This window comes from Poecile atricapillus, chromosome Z (genome assembly GCF_030490865.1).
Source record: "Poecile atricapillus isolate bPoeAtr1 chromosome Z, bPoeAtr1.hap1, whole genome shotgun sequence".
Lineage (NCBI taxonomy): Eukaryota > Metazoa > Chordata > Aves > Passeriformes > Paridae > Poecile > Poecile atricapillus.
The window spans coordinates 26151047-26170468 of NC_081289.1; the positions used below are offsets into that span (position 1 = coordinate 26151047).

The 19422-nt window shown below is 50.0% G+C and overlaps 1 protein-coding gene across 4 annotated transcripts; it reads right to left on the minus strand.

Annotated features, from left to right (window-relative positions):
- Positions 1–1856: 1856 nt before the first annotated feature.
- LOC131592995 (chromobox protein homolog 6-like) lies at positions 1857–19422 on the minus strand. Of its 4 annotated transcripts, none has more exons than XM_058865077.1 (5): positions 19282–19422; positions 19084–19127; positions 18871–18936; positions 18595–18661; positions 1857–10598 (listed from the first exon to the last, which is right to left on the minus strand). In XM_058865077.1, the coding sequence occupies exons 1-5, from the start codon at positions 19348–19350 to the stop codon at positions 9681–9683; spliced, it is 1164 nt and encodes a 387-aa protein (XP_058721060.1). In that variant the 5' UTR covers positions 19351–19422; the 3' UTR covers positions 1857–9680. The 4 variants fall into 4 exon arrangements, with proteins under 4 accessions (XP_058721060.1, XP_058721058.1, XP_058721059.1 ...); XM_058865075.1 differs by having other exon boundaries at positions 1857–10652; XM_058865076.1 differs by lacking the exon at positions 19084–19127 and having other exon boundaries at positions 19282–19401.

Genomic DNA, 19422 nt, shown 5'->3' on the forward strand with positions numbered 1-19422 from the left:
CCATTGCAAGGATGCAGTGTGGTGCGTGACAGGGTGGGGGAAAGCATTGTGGGGCTTTTTTGGTTCCTGTTCTGAGCAGGATTGGTGACAGAAGCTGAATTTAACAAGAGCTCATGGATTCAGCCCAGAGGGAGTAGGAGCAAACAGTTAAGGGATTTTCTTCCACCTAACTAACACCCAGTGTCTGGGGCCAGCAGCTGTCCCCAAGGGGCGACTGCAGGCAGGGCAAGGTGGGAGAAAGGGTCACCCTGTTGTGCCCCCTGGGTGAGAGGGATGTTTGGGATGTCTGGCTTGAGGGGAAGGACACCTGCTGCTCCAAGGCTGCATCCAACCCTCCCCACAGGAACCAGGCAGCTCCATCCTGGCCAGCATGAAACCCTGGCCCATTCGTGATGCTGAAGCCATCAAGGTGGTGGGGTGAGGGCAGGAGAGAAGCCTTTTCTCAGGGGGGTGTGAGCTGATGTCTCTGGGGTGGAGGATTGCCTCCTCTCACATTATTACTCAGCTCAGGAGCATCCTCAGGGCCACCCTAAGGAGATGAAAGGGCTCCTCTGCCACTGCCACTCCAAGGACTCAGCTCCACCATCTCCTTAGACCAGGAACCTTCAGATCCTGGGGACCTGCAGGTTCTACATAGCATGGAAATGATGGCTTCTTTCATTTCCAGCTTTCTCAGCCCTGCAGATGTGACTTGTACCACCTTGCACTGGTTACTGGGTCTGCCTGCACCAGTGTGCTGATGCAGGACCTCACTGGATGTGTTCAGTCAGGCTGGGGTTTGTCTCTCCAGCCTTCCTTCCTCCTGCTCCAGAAAGTACGAGTGAGAGTTGGCTTCATTTGGTGTTCTCAAATCCAGCCAAAAGCCCACTGGCTTCTGAGCAAAACCAGGGGGGCAGGGGCAAGGGAGGAGGGAGTGCTGGCTTTGTGAGTGTTTTGGCACACAGAAGAGGCAAGGTGAGCCTGATGTCATGACATGAGTGACACCTGGGCTGTGCTTGGCTTTGGTGGGCAGCATTCCCTGCTGCCAGCCACGTCACCACTGGAGCAGGCCCTGCTGCAGCTTTCCAAAACTCAGATGCAGCAGAAGTATCTCAAGGCAGCAACTCTCTTGAAGGAGCTCACCCCTCCAGGCGAGACCTCATCACACGCTCCTGAAGGGCAGCCCGGAGGGTGTTTTGGCTGGAGCTGTGCCCAGACCCTGCCCTTTCCCAGTACCCAGAAGTGCTGCCTTCCTGCCCTTCTCTCCTGCCTGCCTGAAGCCCTTCTCTGTCCAAAACCCACCACATCTCCCACCACCAGCACTTCCCCCCTAGAAGTTTAGCTGAGCTTTTTTTACGCAGCTGCTCCAGGCTGGAGAGTGATGGAGTGAATCTGGGGCTTCATTTACACACAGGGAGATTTTCCACCGTATTTCTTACACCAGCTAGTCAGGAATTGCACTTAAGCATGTGTTCTGGAGTTCGGAAAAGCATAAAGCATTTTTCAGCCACCAGGTGCTTGGTTGTACTCTGATCTAATTTCATTCTTAAAAGAAAAAGATGTGAGAGACCCATTGGGGATTCTCCAAAGCACTTGGGAAGAGGGCATTCAGGCTCCACTTGCTACAGCTTGGCCTTCGCAAACATTCCCTCTTCCCTTAACACTCCAGAATACTCCCTTGTCTTTTGTCAGAGCTCCTCTGTGTCCAGAGAAGTCCAAAGACCAAACCAGGGCTGATCCACGGTGCCCAAGAAGGCTGCAGGTGCTCATGTTTGACTGCAGAGGTGATCGGTTCTGGCTCAGGGCAGGCATTGCCGTAGCTACCCTCCTCCCAAGCTCCACAAGTCACAGCCCACCCAAGGAAAACAACAACAGGCTTTGGAATGTAACAATTTATTGGGGTTAATTTTTTTTAAATTTTTAACTCCCCATTTCTGGCATTGATACAATATTCAAGAGCAGCAGAAAGAACAAAATGTACAAGAATACGAGAGTAATTAGCACAACCCCCACCCCCAAACCTGGAGCAAACCAGTTTCTTGTAGGAAGCACCAAGGGAAGGGGTGATTCAATCACCCTTCCAGTGGCTCTGCCTCCCACCCATCCACTCTAGACAGAGTTTAGCCAGCTGGGAACTGGATTAAAAAACAAAACAAAACTGAACAAACACTATATTTAAAATGAAAATTGCAAGACAAAAAAAAAAATATAGATATACAATTCATCCGTGCACAATCCTTAAATGCATTTTTTTTCAAAATAAAAAAAAATTACAAGATACATATTTAGGTTTATTTTAAATTAAAAAAAATTACCACCTTCACTCTGTATGCCAAGTGAGGGGAAATGAAGAGACAGATGGGTTGCACCAGAACTATCAGCACTCTTAGAGTTAGGACTGACCTTCTCCAAGAGAAAGGAAGGGCTCTGATGCTGCCAAAGCTCAAGCACAGGCAGAATCTGAAGCACCCAAGCACCACAGAACTCAGTGGGGTCACTCGCCTGCTCCAAGTTCAGTGTTTGCAGGAATCTGCAGCATCTGAGCCTAAGCTTGGCACAGGGGAAGGTGAAAGGAAGGAAGAGATGAAGCAGGCCCCCATCCTCCACCACTGGCAGACAACCTTCTATGCAAAAAGAAAACAAATGGGGGAAAAAAAAATCCCAAAGCAGAGAGTCTCCTCTATTCTTAGGGAGTGTACAAGGCTTAACGGCACAGGGGAGAAGAGGAAGAAGGACAGCACACAGAGTTGATTCGCTTGGGGGAGGTGCAGACATGACAACTCTTTTCTAAAAAAAGTCATCACAACAATTAATTTTTTTGTTCCATTTGAGAACTTGACCTAAGATTGTGCCCCCACTTTGCAGCTAGGGGCTGGAAGCAGCAGGCTCCCTCCAGGGCAGCTGAAGTACAACCTATCTGTGCAAGAGCACCTACCTGCTGCTCTGCCCAGAGGGAAACCCTCAGCATCCCTAGAGAGCAGCTGGGGGGCTGCTTGGGAGCACGGAAAAGCCCCACTAGTCCTATGAGGCCCTGAAGCCCCACCAAGTGCTTTGACCCACCCAGCTGTGTTCTGGGGATTTAATGTGAGCTCTAAGTGCTCAGCTGAACAAGGAATGAAGTAAAGAGCCGAGGTCTTGCAGTGGGAATTAACACTTTGCCTGCATGTCCCACCATGCCCTTTCTTCCCAGCAGACACATTTTTTAAACTTGCAGAACTCTGCATCTTGCTGCAGTTCTGTCACCTTACCTCTTCCCTGTGCCACAGCACGCTGCCTGCTGCCCACTTCCCAGCTTCACTCAGCCCAGGGGCACAGAGGGCATCCCACTCCTCCATCCCAGTGCCATCTGCTGGTGCCTGGAGGGTGTGGGCTCAAAGCACACAGCTCACCTGGGGTGGAGGGACCCTCATCCCAAGGACTGTGCTTCTGGATGACTCTGGAGTGATTTTGTTTCCCACCAGAGAGAAGCTGGAATGGACAGAAGAGCTGCCAGAGCAGGACTATATCTCCCTTCACTCCTGGAAGGAGAAATTTAGAGAAGGGAATAAAGAAGAACTCAGGGCCCCTGCTGCATGTTTACAGGTGAGGCAGGTGGGACACAGGGCACCTTAGAATGCACCACACAGAACACAGGAGAAGCTCCTGGTTCCAAGACTGACCCTGCACAGAAAAGGGTGCAAATACCTCCGACCACATCAGTCTGACACCAGGCAATGACAAAATGTGAGAAAAGCAGAGGACAGAAAGGCAAAGGTGAGGATGGAGACAGACTCCAACATCTCCTGCCATCTACACCCCCAAAAAGAAACCATACACATTGCACTCTGGGGAAGGATTTCAAAAATAGAAGTAAAAAAAGGAAATAAAGACACTTATTTTCTCAACCTCAGAGCATTGGTGAAATGAAGAGACTTCTGGGAGTTACCTGGGGAAGGAAGCACAGACAGGGAGTAGGGGATTTCTGAAGCAACATTAAGCACTCCATCTCTGCGCAAATGCCTCGAGAGCTGGGCTGCCAGCACCCTCAGCAGGATGGTCTCCTCCACCCCATCCCCTTTGCACGGGGGAGACACAGGCACAGGGCAGTGACACAGGTGGCAGAAAAACCACGGCAAGCCAAGAAGAAACAGAACTCGAGGCACCAAATCCCCGACCCCAAACGAACCCTCTACAGCAGATTGCCTTCAGAGCGGAGATCAGGGAGGCTGCGCACAGGGCGGTGGGTGAGATGGGGAGAAAGGGGGGGAGGCTTTATATATTCATATATTTATATATAAGAAGTAAATAAGATCCCAGCTCTTGCGTGATTATTGGGCAATTGAAAAATGCAGCAAAAGCAAGCGACATTGGAGTAAAAGGATGTGCCAGGCAAGGAGGAAAAAGTCTTGTCAGAAGGTGGGGAAGGAAGCAAAAGGGAAAATAAGCACTTAGCCAAACACGCACTCCAGGTTTGTTACACCTCCCTGGGAAGAACCTGCTCCTGAGCAGCCCCACTAATGCCATGGCCTGGGATGGGCAGAAGTGGGGGGGAACTCAGGACACCATCCTTCAAGCATGGCAACCTCTTTCTGCCAGGAAGTGCCCAGGAAGGTGATAATCTCCAAACGCTAGGAGCTGCTGAAGCCTCCTCTACAAAGAGGGGCTGGAGAAGGGAGTGATATCCCTAGGAAGACTCAGCTCAGAGACAGCTCCTACCTGGTAAAAAGCATGATTGTGGTTGTGATTATTTTTTTTTAATTTTTTTTTTTTTTTAATTTATTTATTCCACAAAATCTCCCTGGGAACTTCAGTAAGGGGAGACACAGAGAAATGCTCCCTTTCTCTTTTGAAAACAGAATTTAAGCAGTGGCTCACCACAGCTGGGCCTGCTCACCACAGTATTTCTGTTTTTCATCCCCAAAGGAGCTCATATCACATTAGCTTCATGCCCCTCCAGTCTCATGCTGCTCATCATTGAGAAGAGTGCACGAGACAGGAGGTTTCTGTTCCAAGTTGAAAGCCATGGGAAGCACCAACAGAGTTTGATGGGCAGAGAGAGAAGTTCCCATGTGCGGCCCAGGGTATGGGAAGCATCGAGACATCAGTCATCTGCCATGCAAAGCCACTGCAAAGGGCACCAGAGAAGTCCAGACGGGAAAAGCTGTTCAAGCGTCCCTGCCTGCCATCTTCTGTTCAGACACCAACATCTGGTGGTTTCCCTCTTCCCTGCAGTCACTCCCACGTGCCAGATGAACACCAGACATCTTGGACAGGGAAGCCAGCACTCAAGAACTGCCTCCTCGCTCTGAAGGAATGTTCAGGCAACTCCTGCCCACCACCCCAAAGGAAGCTGGAGAAGAAAGCTGCCCTACTTGAGCACAGTCCTGTCAGGGTGTTCCTCTCCCCTCTCCACCCTAAAATCTTCCAGCATTTGCTGGCCTTGAGAAGAAGGTGCACATCCCTCAGCAATACAATCAGAGCACAGAAGGCAGCTCTCTTACCTGCCTCGAGAGATCCAGCCACTGTTGGAGAAGGGGTGCTGCAATACAGGAATACACACACTAACAGGACTCAGTTTTCTGTCCTGATGTGGTGAATTTTATACAGAAAAATGCCACCGCCCATCTGGAATTGGAAGAAGTTAAGAAACCTTACAGAGGTGAGGCATATCTGCTTCCCAGGAAATAAGCCCACCATGATTAATTTTGCTTGGATATAGGGGATGGAAAAGAGAAGAGACAGCAACTTGGCAGGAAAGGTACATGCCAACCCCAAATGTTAGCAGCTTGCTGTGCATGCAAAGTAAGTCAACTGTTTCCATGTTCATGACCTGATCCACATTCTGTCAGAATGTGACTGGCCATCTCTGAGGGCTGCTCAGCCAGAAAACCACTTGGAGACTCCACCTTAGCTCACAGGAGAGGTATGGGAGGGAAGGGAACTCACTCCAACACTTGGGAGGCAAGGACGGGAAAGGTTTGTGGACAGGGTTCCTCCAACATGCAACTTGCCTTTTCAGCTCAGAGATCGCTGCTTAGTCCTAGAATGCCTTTCCCTCCAGTTCAAGCAAGCCAAACACCATCCCAGACACACATGCTTTGATACTACAAAATACTCTTTTCTCTAAGGACCATCTAATACCACTACTTTTTGTGCAATCACTGCATTTATTATTCATTTTTAAACTCTCTCTCGCTCTCTCCCTGTAGAAATTTTTTTTAAACTTTTCTTTTTTTATGCAAAACTAATCATTTCACTTTTTCCACTCCATCATAAAATCTCCTCTAAAAACACGACGACGAGAACAAACATGGCACAGACACAGAGAATATTTCCCTGTTTTTGTTGATTTTTTTTTTTTTCTAAGGGTTATGGGGAAAGGAAGGGGATACTTTCAAATAAACTCCTCCCTCAATTCCATGCCCATTTCAAAAGGCATGGATGAATCTTCTTTGCTATCTCCATTAAGGAGCAAAGGCAAAAATTCAGGAGGAGGAGTGCAGCCCATGTGAATATAAAGGTAGGTTAGTCAGCCTCAAGTGCCTTGTCCACCTGAGGGAACTTGAGGCGACTGCTGCATTCAAGTTAGCAAACCTCTAACTCAAAACAGCATGGGATCCTCAATTTGGATCCAGAGGTTCAGGGTTTGGTTCCCACCTGGTGACCCACTCAGGGAGGGATTTGTCACACAAGCAGGTGAGCTGTGTCTGCAAGCCGGATCATACTCCTTTCTTCCTCCACAAAGAGGATCTACTGCACGAGTTTCTCTGCTGCAACAAGTCCCCTCAATTCCTCACCACAGGAAGAGCCTCCTTGCAGAGCATCCCTACAATGACCCACTGGTTTGCTCTTCACAGACAATTCCCTTGCTTGCCACTCTGGAGAAAGGCAAAACCCCTTCAATTAAACAATTCCTGCCCCTTGCCCCCAAAGAACACCATACAAGAGACACTGGGGAAAAGAATTCTGCCAAGTAACACATCTTGGCCAAAACACATCAAGAGTTTCCTATTAAAGTTCCCTTTTATCTCCCACTTAAACGCTTCAACACTTTTTTCAGAACCTTGATACCACAAAACAAAACACATCACCACATACACACCAAACAGTAACTTAACGACCTAAAGTGACTGGCTGGTTTGCATCCACCCCATAAAGCAGCTCCTTTTATCTCACAGCCACAGATTAGTTCTTATTCAGAAGGGGGAGGAAAAAGAGAATAATCTCCTTGCTATTTTCCTATGAAAGAGCTTTTCCCTATGCCTACAAACTGCTCATCTTTGAAGCTGCAGTCAAATGGATAGGCTATGTTAACATAAGGGACCCCTGGGTGTGCCAGGCACAGGAAAGATGCGCAAAAGAAAACCCAAACGAAAAAAACATCCACAAAAAATACAAGCAGGTATTAACACAGACACGCACACAAGTCCAACAAGTTATAGAAAGCCTTAGCTTGGTGAATGGATCAGGGAAGTCCCTTTCTCCCTGCCCCTAGCTTCAGCTGTGAATGAAAGCACATCCCCAAAGAGTCAACTAAGCTCTTTAACCAAGAAAAAGGAAGAGGTGTACCAAGGGTGGTGCTAACAGCACCTGGAATCCCCCTCAGACTGTCTGCACAGACACCCAACCGCAACTGGTGTGAATTCACCGTTTCCCACAGCTTGGAATGCCACCCACTGCAAGGCAAGGTTTGTGGGGAGGGCAGGAAAGATTTTATTACACCAACCCAAGCGCTGGAGGCAGGGAATAGACAAGCTCTGGGCACAAAAGCCCTAATTAAGGTCAGAAGCTGGTTTATCCCTCTACCACCCTGACAATGTCCCTTGGGCAGACAAATATTACTTCCCTCCCACAAATTGCCTCCCTTCTCTCCTCAGATCACTGCAACCACAAAATCACTACTGCAGGGGAGCACTCCTGGGAGCCAGCAGCTCCTGAATATCCTTGAGTGAAAGCACCAGAGGGGCCAATTCCACTTGTGTTCACCCGCCCAGGGCATGTTTGTAAGTAAATGAGCCCTGGCATGAGGAATTTTTTCCACCCTTTTCACCTCTGCAGCATGTTATGTAGAAGTGACACCCCTCTGCCCCATCCAGGGACAGGGCTGAGAGGGTGAGGCTCTCCCACCAGTTCATCAGCACCTCCTTTTCTTGCCTCTACAGGCTCAGTCCTGTTCGAGAAGAAGAAACAAGGAGAGCAAAGGAACGGCTTCTCACCGTGAAGCTTACGACCCACACAGAAACAGAGCAAGCCAGAAATGGCAGGCAAAAAAATAGAGCTTATTTTGGATGTGAACAAAGCTGGTCAGGGAAAGAGGGAACTTGTGGAACAAACAGCAAGCTGTGGTCTTGCTCCCTCCTACTTGCTAGGGGTGAAGAGAAGGAATTTCTACATCAGCTCACAGGAGCTTTAGGGGGAAGAGATCCAGCGCACATGCATAAAGATGTGAGAGAGACAGGTATTTCTTATGAGCACCTTTGGTTGACAGTTGTAAGGGCTATTTCAGATGCCGAAAAGACAGAGGGGAAACCTCTTCCAGGCCACCCACCAGAACGAGGAGAGCAGGAGGGGCAAAGGCAAGCAGGAAGAACAAACAACCTGCCTTAGCATCCACACCTCCTTCCTTTGGAAGGAGCAAGAGGAAGCAAAGAGGGCCGGGGGCAGCCTATGCACAGGGCGGGAGAGCAGCCTCGTGAGGCTGGGGCAGTGTCACGGTGTTGGCATTATCTCCCCACAGACTGAAGGATTGATGCACAGCCCACTCCTGCTTCCGGCATGGAAGGACCAAGGAAAGGCATTTCATGTGTCCCTCTCTCCCAAACTAGTGCAAGTGATGAACATCAGGAGGAAGATATGGGCTGGAAGCAGACTCCTCTTTTCTTCCCTTTCTCCTGAGGAGCCAAACAGGTTGGAAGATGCAGGAGGAGAGGTGGGATCAGGGCACCTGAAAGCGCCCATACAACTGCCAAGGTAGCACCAATAGTCAAAGGAAAGGGGAAGCCAATATGAGGTGTAGGCTGCATGGGGCATCCCCCACCACCCCAGCTTTATCTCAAGCACCTTCCAGGCATGACATTTCACCTGTCCTTCTCCCCCTCACTCTGAGGGCATCTGGATCAGCTACTGCCACAAGGACAGTAGAAGAGAGGGCAGATCCAGTCCGCAGGCCAAGAGGGGAAGGATGGCAGGATGGTAGTCATGGCAAGGGGGAAACAAGAATGGAAGAGTCTGCATGCACATTGTGGGAGAAGGTCTGGAGGACATGAGCAAGGGCTCCAATCCTCTTACATCCTCCCCTCAAGGGTTTGGAGCTCCTCTTCATTTTTTGTCAAAGAAGGGGAATGAGGAAGCACAGCACCTTCCTCACCACCTGCACAGGCACACAGACACATGCTCACTCATCCCTCTGCCCCAAAGGCTCCACCGCCTGTTGGACAACACCACATTCAAGGACAAACAACCACTCCCCAGCCCCACCACAACCCTCCCTGCCTCCTCCTAGCAGTACCAACACCCAGGAACAGTGAGTCCTCCCACAGCCCCACTGACAAACTCCAGCCTCCAGGCAAGAGGAAGTGGGCAGGAGGAAAGGAGGAGGAAGGGTGGCAGTGAGGGCAGAGGGACAGCCAAGGGGAGAAGGAGAACTAAGGACAGCCATTCGCACCACGACTTCTCTCAGGTAGAGCTCCCCCCACACCCCTGGAGTGAGGGGACCTGGATGCTCACTTGCTGCCTCCTCCACCACCACCTGCTGCCACCTTCTCAAAATCCTCTGCGTTGCAGAACTCCTTGATGGTTACAGTGAGGAGGTTGCTGGTGACATCTGTGACCACCACATTAGAGCAAGGGGACATCTCAGGACGCCAGTTGCCGGCCTCCTGCTCCGGGTCAGAAGAGGAGAGGGACAAGGAGGGCGTCTGCCCCCCACTGCACCCTCCCGAGGGAGAACGCTTGCTGGTGGCAGCTGACTCAGGTGGGATTGAGAGGTCTAGGACCTCTGACTCACGCCAGTCGGGGATGGCTGGGCTGAGGGTCTCAGGGAGAAGCTTTGGAGGGGAATCATCTGGGTCAGAGGAGGAGTGGGGAGCAGGTGATGGGCAGCCAGAGGAGCTGGAGCTGGGGGCATCATAGGGGGTGGAGCCCATAATGAGCCCACAGGAGGCTGCCTGGGAGCCTTCGGACTCCCCCTTGCCCTCCAGAGAGGGGGTAGGTGCAGCAGACGGCTTATTGTAGAGCGAAAAGGTGCCAAACTTCATGTGGCGGATCTGAGTGCGGAGGACGCTCTCGCTGAACTTTTTGCTCTTGCCAATGACACGGTTTCGGGATGGGATCTTGGGCCGAGCCAGGCCCCCAGCCCCATTGGCTGGCTTCCCACCTTTGTCAATGACTTTGAGGTTGAGGATGATGCGGCTGCGTTTGGGCTCACGGGGTTTCACCTTACGGTTGATGATGCGGACGGTCTCTGAGAAGGGCGAGACAGGAGGACGAATGCCAGCCCCGCCACCCACGCTCCCGCCATTCTGGGGGTCTGGACGGGGCAGGGGGCGCCGGGACATGCGGTGGCATCGCCGGATGTCTTTCTTGAGCCGGTGCACTGCGGCGCTGGAGTGGAGTTTGGGAGAGGAGGTACTGGAACCAGGCTTGACAGAAAAGTGTACATCCCCAATGTGGAGGGCCTCCGCTTGGGCCCGAGCCTGCGGTGGTGGGGAGAAAGAAAACAAACAGGGTCAGAGAGGCAGCCTAGGTGCAGACAGATCTCAGATCAGACACTGCTCACTTCAGGCCAAGCACTCACCAGCACTACCAATTTATAAATTTACAAATTTATACCCAACACCAACGACAAGCACAGGTACACACCTACAAACTGTTGATAGGTCCAGCACAGCCCCCACACAGGCACAGGACTCTGTATCATTTTTGGGCAGCTAATGTTTCCCTAGGCTGTACACCTGTTGACACATGCTTTTCCTAGGGAGAAACTTCTACTTCCCAGGCATGTTTCAGAGTTAAGAGTTAATGGCCTCAAAGCCCCCCTTGGGGGGCTGATAATCAGTCAATGTGCACAGCCTCCCACTGTCAGTGCATCATCCTTGGCACTTGGGGCTGTCAGTGCTGAGACAACACCCAAACTTACATAGGTATTGTACCAGGTTCTCTACAAACTGAGCACAAGGTAAGAGAGAAGAGGCAGAGTAATACCTAATGAGAATCACCTCTCAAAAGTGTGGTAGAAGTGAGTCTTGAGGAACACAGATGGAGGTGGTGAGAATGGTCTGATGGAGCAGTCTTTGTTAAACACAAGAAATTTAGAGATCTGATTTTTAACTAGGGTCACATGCAAGTCATTCATCCATCCTGTGCTGTGGGAGCAAGGTCCAGTGTTTAAAGTCAGAGATGAGGCCAGCTGGAATTCAAGTAAAATTTAACTGCTCCTTTAAGGAAAAGATTGACTTTTGAGCACCACACCTGTTTGAAACCTAGCACTGGACCAGAGCAGGAATAGCACCCATTCAACTGCTCTGTGCCAGCCCTCCCCAAGAGCCAGGCCAGGGGAACAATATTAAGCTCTTCTGGTGCCAAAACCTGACCTGGTTCATGCACCAGAGACAGGAACATTTTCTGGCAGCAGGAACAACAGTTTCATTGGTAAGCTGGTGCTGTATGACCTATGGGCACGGAAACCCAAAGCCTATTCTTACATCACATCTCATCAGAGCACTGTTGCTTGTATAGCTCATCCTTCCACCTGCACCCCAGTACTTGCCCCAACCAGCCCCCTTCCATATTCCCTCTCAGCAGTGGTGACATGTAGAAGTCACACAGGCCTGGAGGGGACAGGCGAGCCCCCACCCTGCGACTGCCCATCCTGTGAGCAGCTTCCCCCACCTCGTGGGCACCGCAAGAACTGCAGTGCTAGAAGACGACAGCTGCTTTTCCTCCCCAACTTTTCCATCCCCTTGCCCCTTCCACACGCCAAGATCGGGATGGCTTCTTGCCAGCTAAGAGCTTAGCACTCAACTCCATCTCCTTTGTCACCCTGCAGGCTGTGCCTCCTACCAGAGAAATGCCTGGGGAAAAAAATGTGTGTGTAAAGGCAGGGATCTAACAGATCTAAGCAAGGGGCCCAGCCAGCCCCTGCACAAAAAGCTCAAAGTCCTGCCCCTACAGCTCCAGAGCTTTGCTGCTAGCCAGAGCCCCTCTTCTCCCAGAGAGATACCCAGGGGAACCCCAGAAGATCCTGAATGAGCAAAGAACAGAGACGTGAAGACATTTTGTTCCTCTCTGACTAACACTGGATGATCACAGCCTTCAATACTACTTGTATTCTGGCTTTAAAAGGACTGCAAAAATGAGGCTTCCTTCTCTGTCTGTACAAGAAAACACAAACTGAAGGCTCATCCTGACTGGGGACCTAGACTCCATGTTAGCCAGCTGACAAAGAAACAGGAACAAGTCAGCATAACCCCAAGGCAGGCACAGACACTCTGCATGTTAACAAACAGGGCTGTTTTCCACCTCGCTAAAGGGAAGTGTTCCCAGCACACACAAACTCCAACACACCCTGCTGTAGCCGAAAGCATCCCAATGTCCATCTAGTTACTTTTTGCTCAGCCTTGTGTGTTACTCCATGCCCCAAACTGTTGAGAAAGTAAGACACAGTTCCTGTCACAGGCACTGTACAGGCCTGAGCACAGCAACAACACCAGATGAACTCCCTGCGCTACACATCAGCTCTTCCCCTCCCATCTCATCAATACACAACTTGGAGACACTGCAGACCCCATCAGGAGGTCACAGGCAAATGCACATTTGGGCTGTACTTGCTCCATCTTCACAGGTCCCTCTGAAGCAGATGGCAGACACAAGGACGAGCTAAAGTTTGCTTTCTGACATTACATACCAGCACAGCCTGAATTAACAAATTTGTTCCTTTTCACCCTGCTCCACATCACAGCCAGCCCTTCCAGCATTGCTGCTCTTGTGCTTTGGGTTTCTCACCAATTTACCACTGCTGAGCCAAGAGCAAAATGCAACACAACATCCCATTCCAAAGTACACAAAAGAGAAGCCAGGCAGAGGTTATAGACAGATGCATCACTGAAAATCCTTCTAATTGCCTACCCTCTAATCATGCCTTGGAGTGAGGAGTTCTGCCCCCTCTGAGCCATTCTGCTCCAAGTCAAATCTAACTGCCACCTTCCACCAGCACCACCTTCATCACCCACGAGAGAAAGAAGGCAGCTTCCCAGAAGTGTGGGAGAAGCCATCACAAACACCCTCAGTTTCCTTATACACCCCAAAAACTCAAGAGCAAAGCTTCCCATCAGCCATATTAAAGTGATAATGCTGGGATGGTAACTACCTGGCCACTTCAACAGCCCTGCTGATTTTACTTTCTCTGCCTGTACACATTAATCAGCTCCTGTCCTGTTTTCAGAGAGAGCTGTCTTAGTTTTGCGCTTGCACAGCAGTCCTGGTACATGGCCTGGACTTTTCCAGTGTACCAGAACCAGTAGATCTCATTTACATGCTATGTGTCTGCGTTTCCAGTTACTTCTGGGGCATTTTCTCAAGGCTGAAGCTGTTTCTAACTCATGTTTCAGCTATCTGCCTTTATTAAATTCCAGCTTGAGTAGTCTCCAGGTAGTCTACACGCAGCATTGATACTTTGGTCAGATTATTAAGAGAGAGGGTAAGTTAGGCCCCAATAGTGCTCCCCTGCTGCTACACTGCTATCCCCAGTGACCAGCTTCAATGCTAGTTCCAAAGAGCATTATGCAAATACTCAGCTTACCTTGAGATTGTTTTTCCAGGTAAGGTTTCAAGAAAAATCGTATCAGATGCTTTATCTAAGACCAGCCCCCAGAGCTTTCTCACTTGGGAAGCTCAGTACTCCTACCACAGGATCAGGTTTATTCAGGCATCACCTACATGAACTTGTCCCTTCACTGCAGAGGACAGCACAGAGGCTATGCCTCCCCTGTTTCCAACTTCAGATTAAGTAACTTGCTACCTTGGGTTTGGAGAAGACTCAACATTCAATTTTGTCTGCTGGAAAAGCACTTCTCCCTGCTCTGGATCCATTCCTCAATCACATTCACAAGCCATATGAGGATAAGGTCTTTGAAAAACAAACCTGCTGAATCCTTTCAGCTGTGTCATCACAGTTTGCTACACGGCTCACAAGTTTTCCACATGGAAACTACCTCTCTAGGTTTTGCTGCTTTCACCCTCAGGATGTGCTCACTGCTGAAGAGGTACTCAGCATGTATACGAAGCAATTCACTCTCTGCTTACAGCTCAGCCTACATCAGGATGCAGCTTCTGGAGGCTTGCTGCAGTGCTCTGTCATGAGAGCAAGCCAATTGCTGGGATTGCTTCCCTTCCCCCTCTTCCCGTCTGGGATATGTATCACCTTTATTTATCTTGTTCAGCTCTCCCTCACTGCCCCTGGGAACTAGTGTATCTCCCCCATTCCCTACTATTTCTGAATTAAGTGTCCCTCGAGGCCCAGCAAGCATATTTGTTCATTCATTCCCTTAACGCACTGAGGCACATAAGCACGTACACAGACACGTGCTTAGAAAGGCCTCTCTTACCTGATTTGTATCAAAATCTCTCCAATTTGGAAGAAAAAAAAACAACCAAAGACCTTGCAAGGCAATGGATTTCTAGTTAATTATTTCAAAATCTCGCCAATTCCAGTGGTGCTCCTGCACCATAGTAGCGCTACTCGCTCATGAATTACTGGCTCTGCTTTGTCTTTTATTCTCCACCTGCATTCCCCCAGTCTTTGCTCCAAACAGCATTTGCAAGAGCTCTTCTTTCCCCTTTTTGGCTGCCATTCTGCCTTTTTATCACCCTCTTTCTTCTGCAGTCTTCCAAGTGACAAGGCAAAAGCAAGCCAGTTCATAGCACAGTTCTCCCAAGCAACACCACCATAAACTAAAGTTTCCCTCTGGATTGGGAACAAAATGCTACAAAAGGGGAACAGTCTGTTTTCAAACTACTCAGGATAATTTACGAACAGGGAGGAGATCAAAAGAAACCCAATTCCAGCTTTGGAGTTCAAGAAAGGGCAAAAGGACAGAGCACCATGCTGCTCAGCCCCTTCTTCCCCCACTCTCCTACTAAGAATCCCTTTACTCTTGTTCTCCCTTACTTCTTCCTTCCCATTAACCTTCACTCCTGTCACCTTAGTATTTATGGCCACCCCGACTAGGGGTCTTTGCCAGCCACCCACTGAGCTTGCAGATTTGGGCTCTGTCTCTGAATAGCACTTGCTAGACTTTATTAGATGAGTTGGTGAGGTTTGCATTCCACACAGCAGAGTGCCTAGAGAAAAAAGCAAAATAAAAAGAGCAAACTGAGTAGGAGAAGAAGAGAAAGATCCCTACTAGCACGTGCTACGTCTCTTTCTAACCTCACACCAATGTCCATGTCCTCAAGGATAACTTCTGCCAGACACCTAAGAAATAAGGTGAGAGCCTTACATACAGCACTGCCTGATTCAGACCGAGAACTTAGTTTCCCACCCGCTCAGCACAGGGCTGCAGCACACCAGCAGCCTCCCAAGAATCACAGCCTCCTTCCAAGCCTGAGCTCAGCTGTGGGAAAGTTTGCCCCTAGCATGCAAAGGATAAAGACCCATTTCCTGCCCAAAACTCTGCAGCTGAAGTTTGCAGGGGTCACTTTCAACACCAGCCATCTTGATAGTGGGTATTACAAAGCCTGGACTGTGATGTGCCTCTGCAGTCTGATAGAAAGGGCAAGTGTTAGACAGCTCTCAGAAACAGGAGCCTGGCTTAAAAAGGCAGCAGGTGGTCAAAGATGCAGCTTTTCAAAGCTTTTCCAAAGGCGTGGGCCACTAACCTGCTGGAATGCTTTCTGCAAATCCCCCTGGGTGTCTATCTGCAACTTTTGAGAACTAATCCCAGGATAAACCTAGTCCCAACTGCAAGCTAAACACCCACAACAAGCCAAGGGACTGAATGGCAGATCAGGGCACTTATTTTGATGCCATGCTGTAGACTCAGAAGCCTTGGTTTAAGCACTGATACACATGAAAAATCCTAGCAAGCCACCAAGTCTTGCCACTAGTCAAAGGCAGACTAGTCTATCAAAGCAGTCCTAGGCCAGATTTCTGCTTAAACGTCATTGCATCCAGGCCTAATCTGTTCAGTTAACAGATCAAAAAGAATATTGTTCTAACTGCCAACTCCAAACACTCCCTCTGGGATACAAGAATCAAATTTCTTTCCCTGCTTCCGAAATTCTCACTGGCAAGAGATTCTCCAGCTGAAAGAACTGAAAATACCGTTAGTAATGCACAAGGTAGAACCCAATCCCACTCCTCCCACGGCAGCACCGGTGCCGAGGGGCTGGAAGAGGTCAAATGTGCATCGCTGGGGGTCAGAAGAACTGAGCTGCAAACCATTTCACCGTCTCTGTTGTAGCTCTAGCTGCAGTTGTGTTGACTGTGCTTTGCCTGAACAGAGCTCAAACAAGTTCAGATGGGTCTGGCTCAAACAGAGTTACTTCTCTCTGCCTGGTCTGGGGTGCTATTTTTAGGGTAGGATCCAAAGTCGCAGAGGAACAGCAAGTCAGAGCACTAGCAGTTCCATCAGCTCTGTTTCCCAGAGGTGCAAACCAAGCGGCAGTGGTAGCGCTCTGCCCTGCCAGCCTCTCCCACAACATGGCACCAGCCTTCAGCAGAGCTGATCTTGCTCCCTATCACGATTCATCTTCTACAAAGTACCAAGCCAGCTCTGCAAACCTACAGGTTTCCATTACCGTTTGAGGAGCTGGCAGAAGGAAGATGTGCCACAGAAACGTGTCATGGATGTGATTCAAAGGATGCTGCTGAATAATTCACGTTAAGTTTAGGGGGGTTTTAAAGGGTAAGGGGAAAAGAGAAGCAATGAGTGGGTTTTGAGTTCGGGGGTTGGCTGTAGTTTTTTTTAAATGAGTGAAAATGAGCGATTTTTTTTTTAAATGACTGATACGGCAATAGATATGGCCATATCACATTCAGAATCAAAAATAAAAGAAACTGATTACACACAGCATAGTCACCTCTCTACATCTCTGAACAGTGTCAGGTGTTACAAATACCAGTATTTTTTAATGCAGGCAGAGAACTATTTCAAGCTGGTGAGTTTCCCCTCCAAGTGTTCCTTTGCATTGCTAGAAATCTAAACACAAGGGTTACATTTAAAGCACTGCCAGAAAGAGGAAAGCCAAATAGCCTGGGTTCCCTGAATACAGCATAAGAGGTAGGACATATCAGGTATGTTTGTAATTCTCAGGCTACAGATACAGAACACTGTTAGCAGAAAAGGAGGTGACCAGGGAAGACAGTTCCATCAGCAGGACTTCCCAAGGATTACCATGGTCCCCTGGGTTTCACACAGAACATCAGAATATGCCTGTTCCTGCATTTCTTCTGCGTGCTTCATTATGCCCTCTCAAAGCAGAGAAGAAGTAACACCCTACCCCTCACTGTGCTTTCCGGTGCTCATGCAGTTAAAAGTGCTGTGCTGACTTGAGTAAAGCTCCTAGTGCTGCCAGGCAAAGGGAAGTATTAACCTGTTTCACAGATGGGGAAACACACACAAAGCCTAAGTGACTTGCCCAAAGCCACAGGATGACTTGGTGATAGTGATGCTTTACTACAGCGTCCACACTGACTGTTCCAGGGCTTCCTATCAGAATAAAACCAAGGGAACTGACAGCTTGCTCATCTGTCTGAGCTGCACAAAGGTGTGTTCTTTCTTTGCTTGTTTGGAACTTGAGATTGTGACAGTTGGAGAGGAAGGGGAGGGAAGAGGGGACCAGAGCAAGGCATTTCATCTGTAAACTAATAAATTCACAGAGCTCACATAACAGTCATGCAGCTACCATAGTTCTTAATTAAAAAAAAAAAAAAGGTAAAAATACAGGACAAGAAGGCCTGCACTAGGGACTACCTTCCTTGTTCTTCTCTGAAAGCAAGCAGAGATGCTACGACATCTTGCAGAAATGCTGAGTCTATCAGAGGGAAACTGGAAACTTCAGCTGCCATCCTATGCAGAGGTGAAACACTCCTCCTCCTCCCAGCCACCCCCCACCCTCTGCAAAAGCAAAACAAGCCTGCAGTTTACAGATCAAAGCATGAACCCTTCACGAAACTCCCGTGGAGCACCTACATCCTTAAATGCAATCAGAGGAGCACAAGTGGCAGCGGGATTCCCGCCTCTGCTGCCTGACCGCTCAGCGTGCTGCTAAGTTGCAGGGCACGGGTCGGATGGAACAGCCTGCTGAAAGAAGAGGGAATAGGACTGGCTAGCTCTCCACTGCGGCAACAGAAGGCCATGAGAAGGAGAGGATACTGGAAAAAGAGGCTGCAGGCTCACCACGCACATCTGCGTGTGCTGACCGTCCTGCTGAGGCACCCATCGCACGCACACGCGCTCTCCCCTCACACGCTTCTGCGCCTCTGCCCACCCCCCCCTTTCCTGTTGGGTTTTCCCCGCGCTCACAGAGCCAGGCATCAGGCACAAGTCACTTGAAAGTCCAGTCCTTCCAAGGGCACGCACTGGCAAGGTTTGAGAGATTTTTTTGCTAGGCCTAAGTTATTTAAATGAGAGTTACCTTCAGCAGAAAAGTTTTAGGTTTAGGTCCTCTCTTCTTGGGCCCGTACAGTTCACGCTCTCGTTCCCTTTAGGGAATCAAATTTGTCAAGAAGTTAAAACTTTTCCCAAAGGGAAAAACAGAAGCATACAAGTTAAAAAGAAAAAAAAAAAAAGAAAAAAAAAAAAAAAGAAAGGAAAGGAAAAGGAGCGCCTGGACGCTGTTTCCCGCTCGCCCACCCAAAGCCAAACCTGCTGCTGCAGCCCCCCCAGCCCAGGGCGGGGTATGAACACTCACTTCTGCTCGAAGGCGGCGATGAGGCGGGAATCCAGGATGTTCTCCTCGGGTTCCCAGGTGCTGTACCTGCCGGGGCGGGAGCAGCGGAGGGGACAAGCGAAGCGGTTAGCGCACAAATCCCCCCGCAGCCGCACACACAGATACCTCCCCCTCCATTCCATTCTGCCCCATCCCATGCCCCCCATCGCCGCAGCCCGGGCGGGATACACTCACTTGATGGCCCAGCCTTTCCATTTCACCAGGTACTCGATGCGCCCCTGAAACACACGGGGGAGAAGGCGTGGGGGGGGGCGTGTGAGGCGGGGGCCCGGCGGGCGGGCCAGCGGCGCGGCCGGGGCCCGGCAGCGAGGACCGAGGTGGGGGCGGGGGGGGGGGGGGGGTCCCGTAGCCCCAGTGGGGACGGCCTCTCACCTTTCGGATGCGGCGCTTGATGATGGACTCGGCGGCGAAGACGCGCTCCCCCACTGCAGACAGCTCCATCTTGCTGCTCCCCCTCGGCGGCGGCGGCGGCGGCGGCGCCCACAGCCCATAATAATCCCGCCCGCCCGCGCG

What these genes read in the sequence shown, in the direction of transcription:
- LOC131592995 (XM_058865074.1), bottom strand. Translation starts at nt 19,400, where the DNA reads ATGGGCTGTGGGCGCCGCCGCCGCCGCCGCCGCCGAGGGGGAGCAGCA. An exon ending in TCAAGCGCCGCATCCGAAAG is followed by an intron (nt 18,937 to 19,281) that starts GTGAGAGGCCGT and finishes CCGCCCCGGCAG; the next exon opens with GTACAGCACCTGGGAACCCG. An exon ending in CTAAAACTTTTCTGCTGAAG is followed by an intron (nt 10,653 to 18,594) that starts GTAACTCTCATT and finishes CCACCACCGCAG; the next exon opens with GCTCGGGCCCAAGCGGAGGC.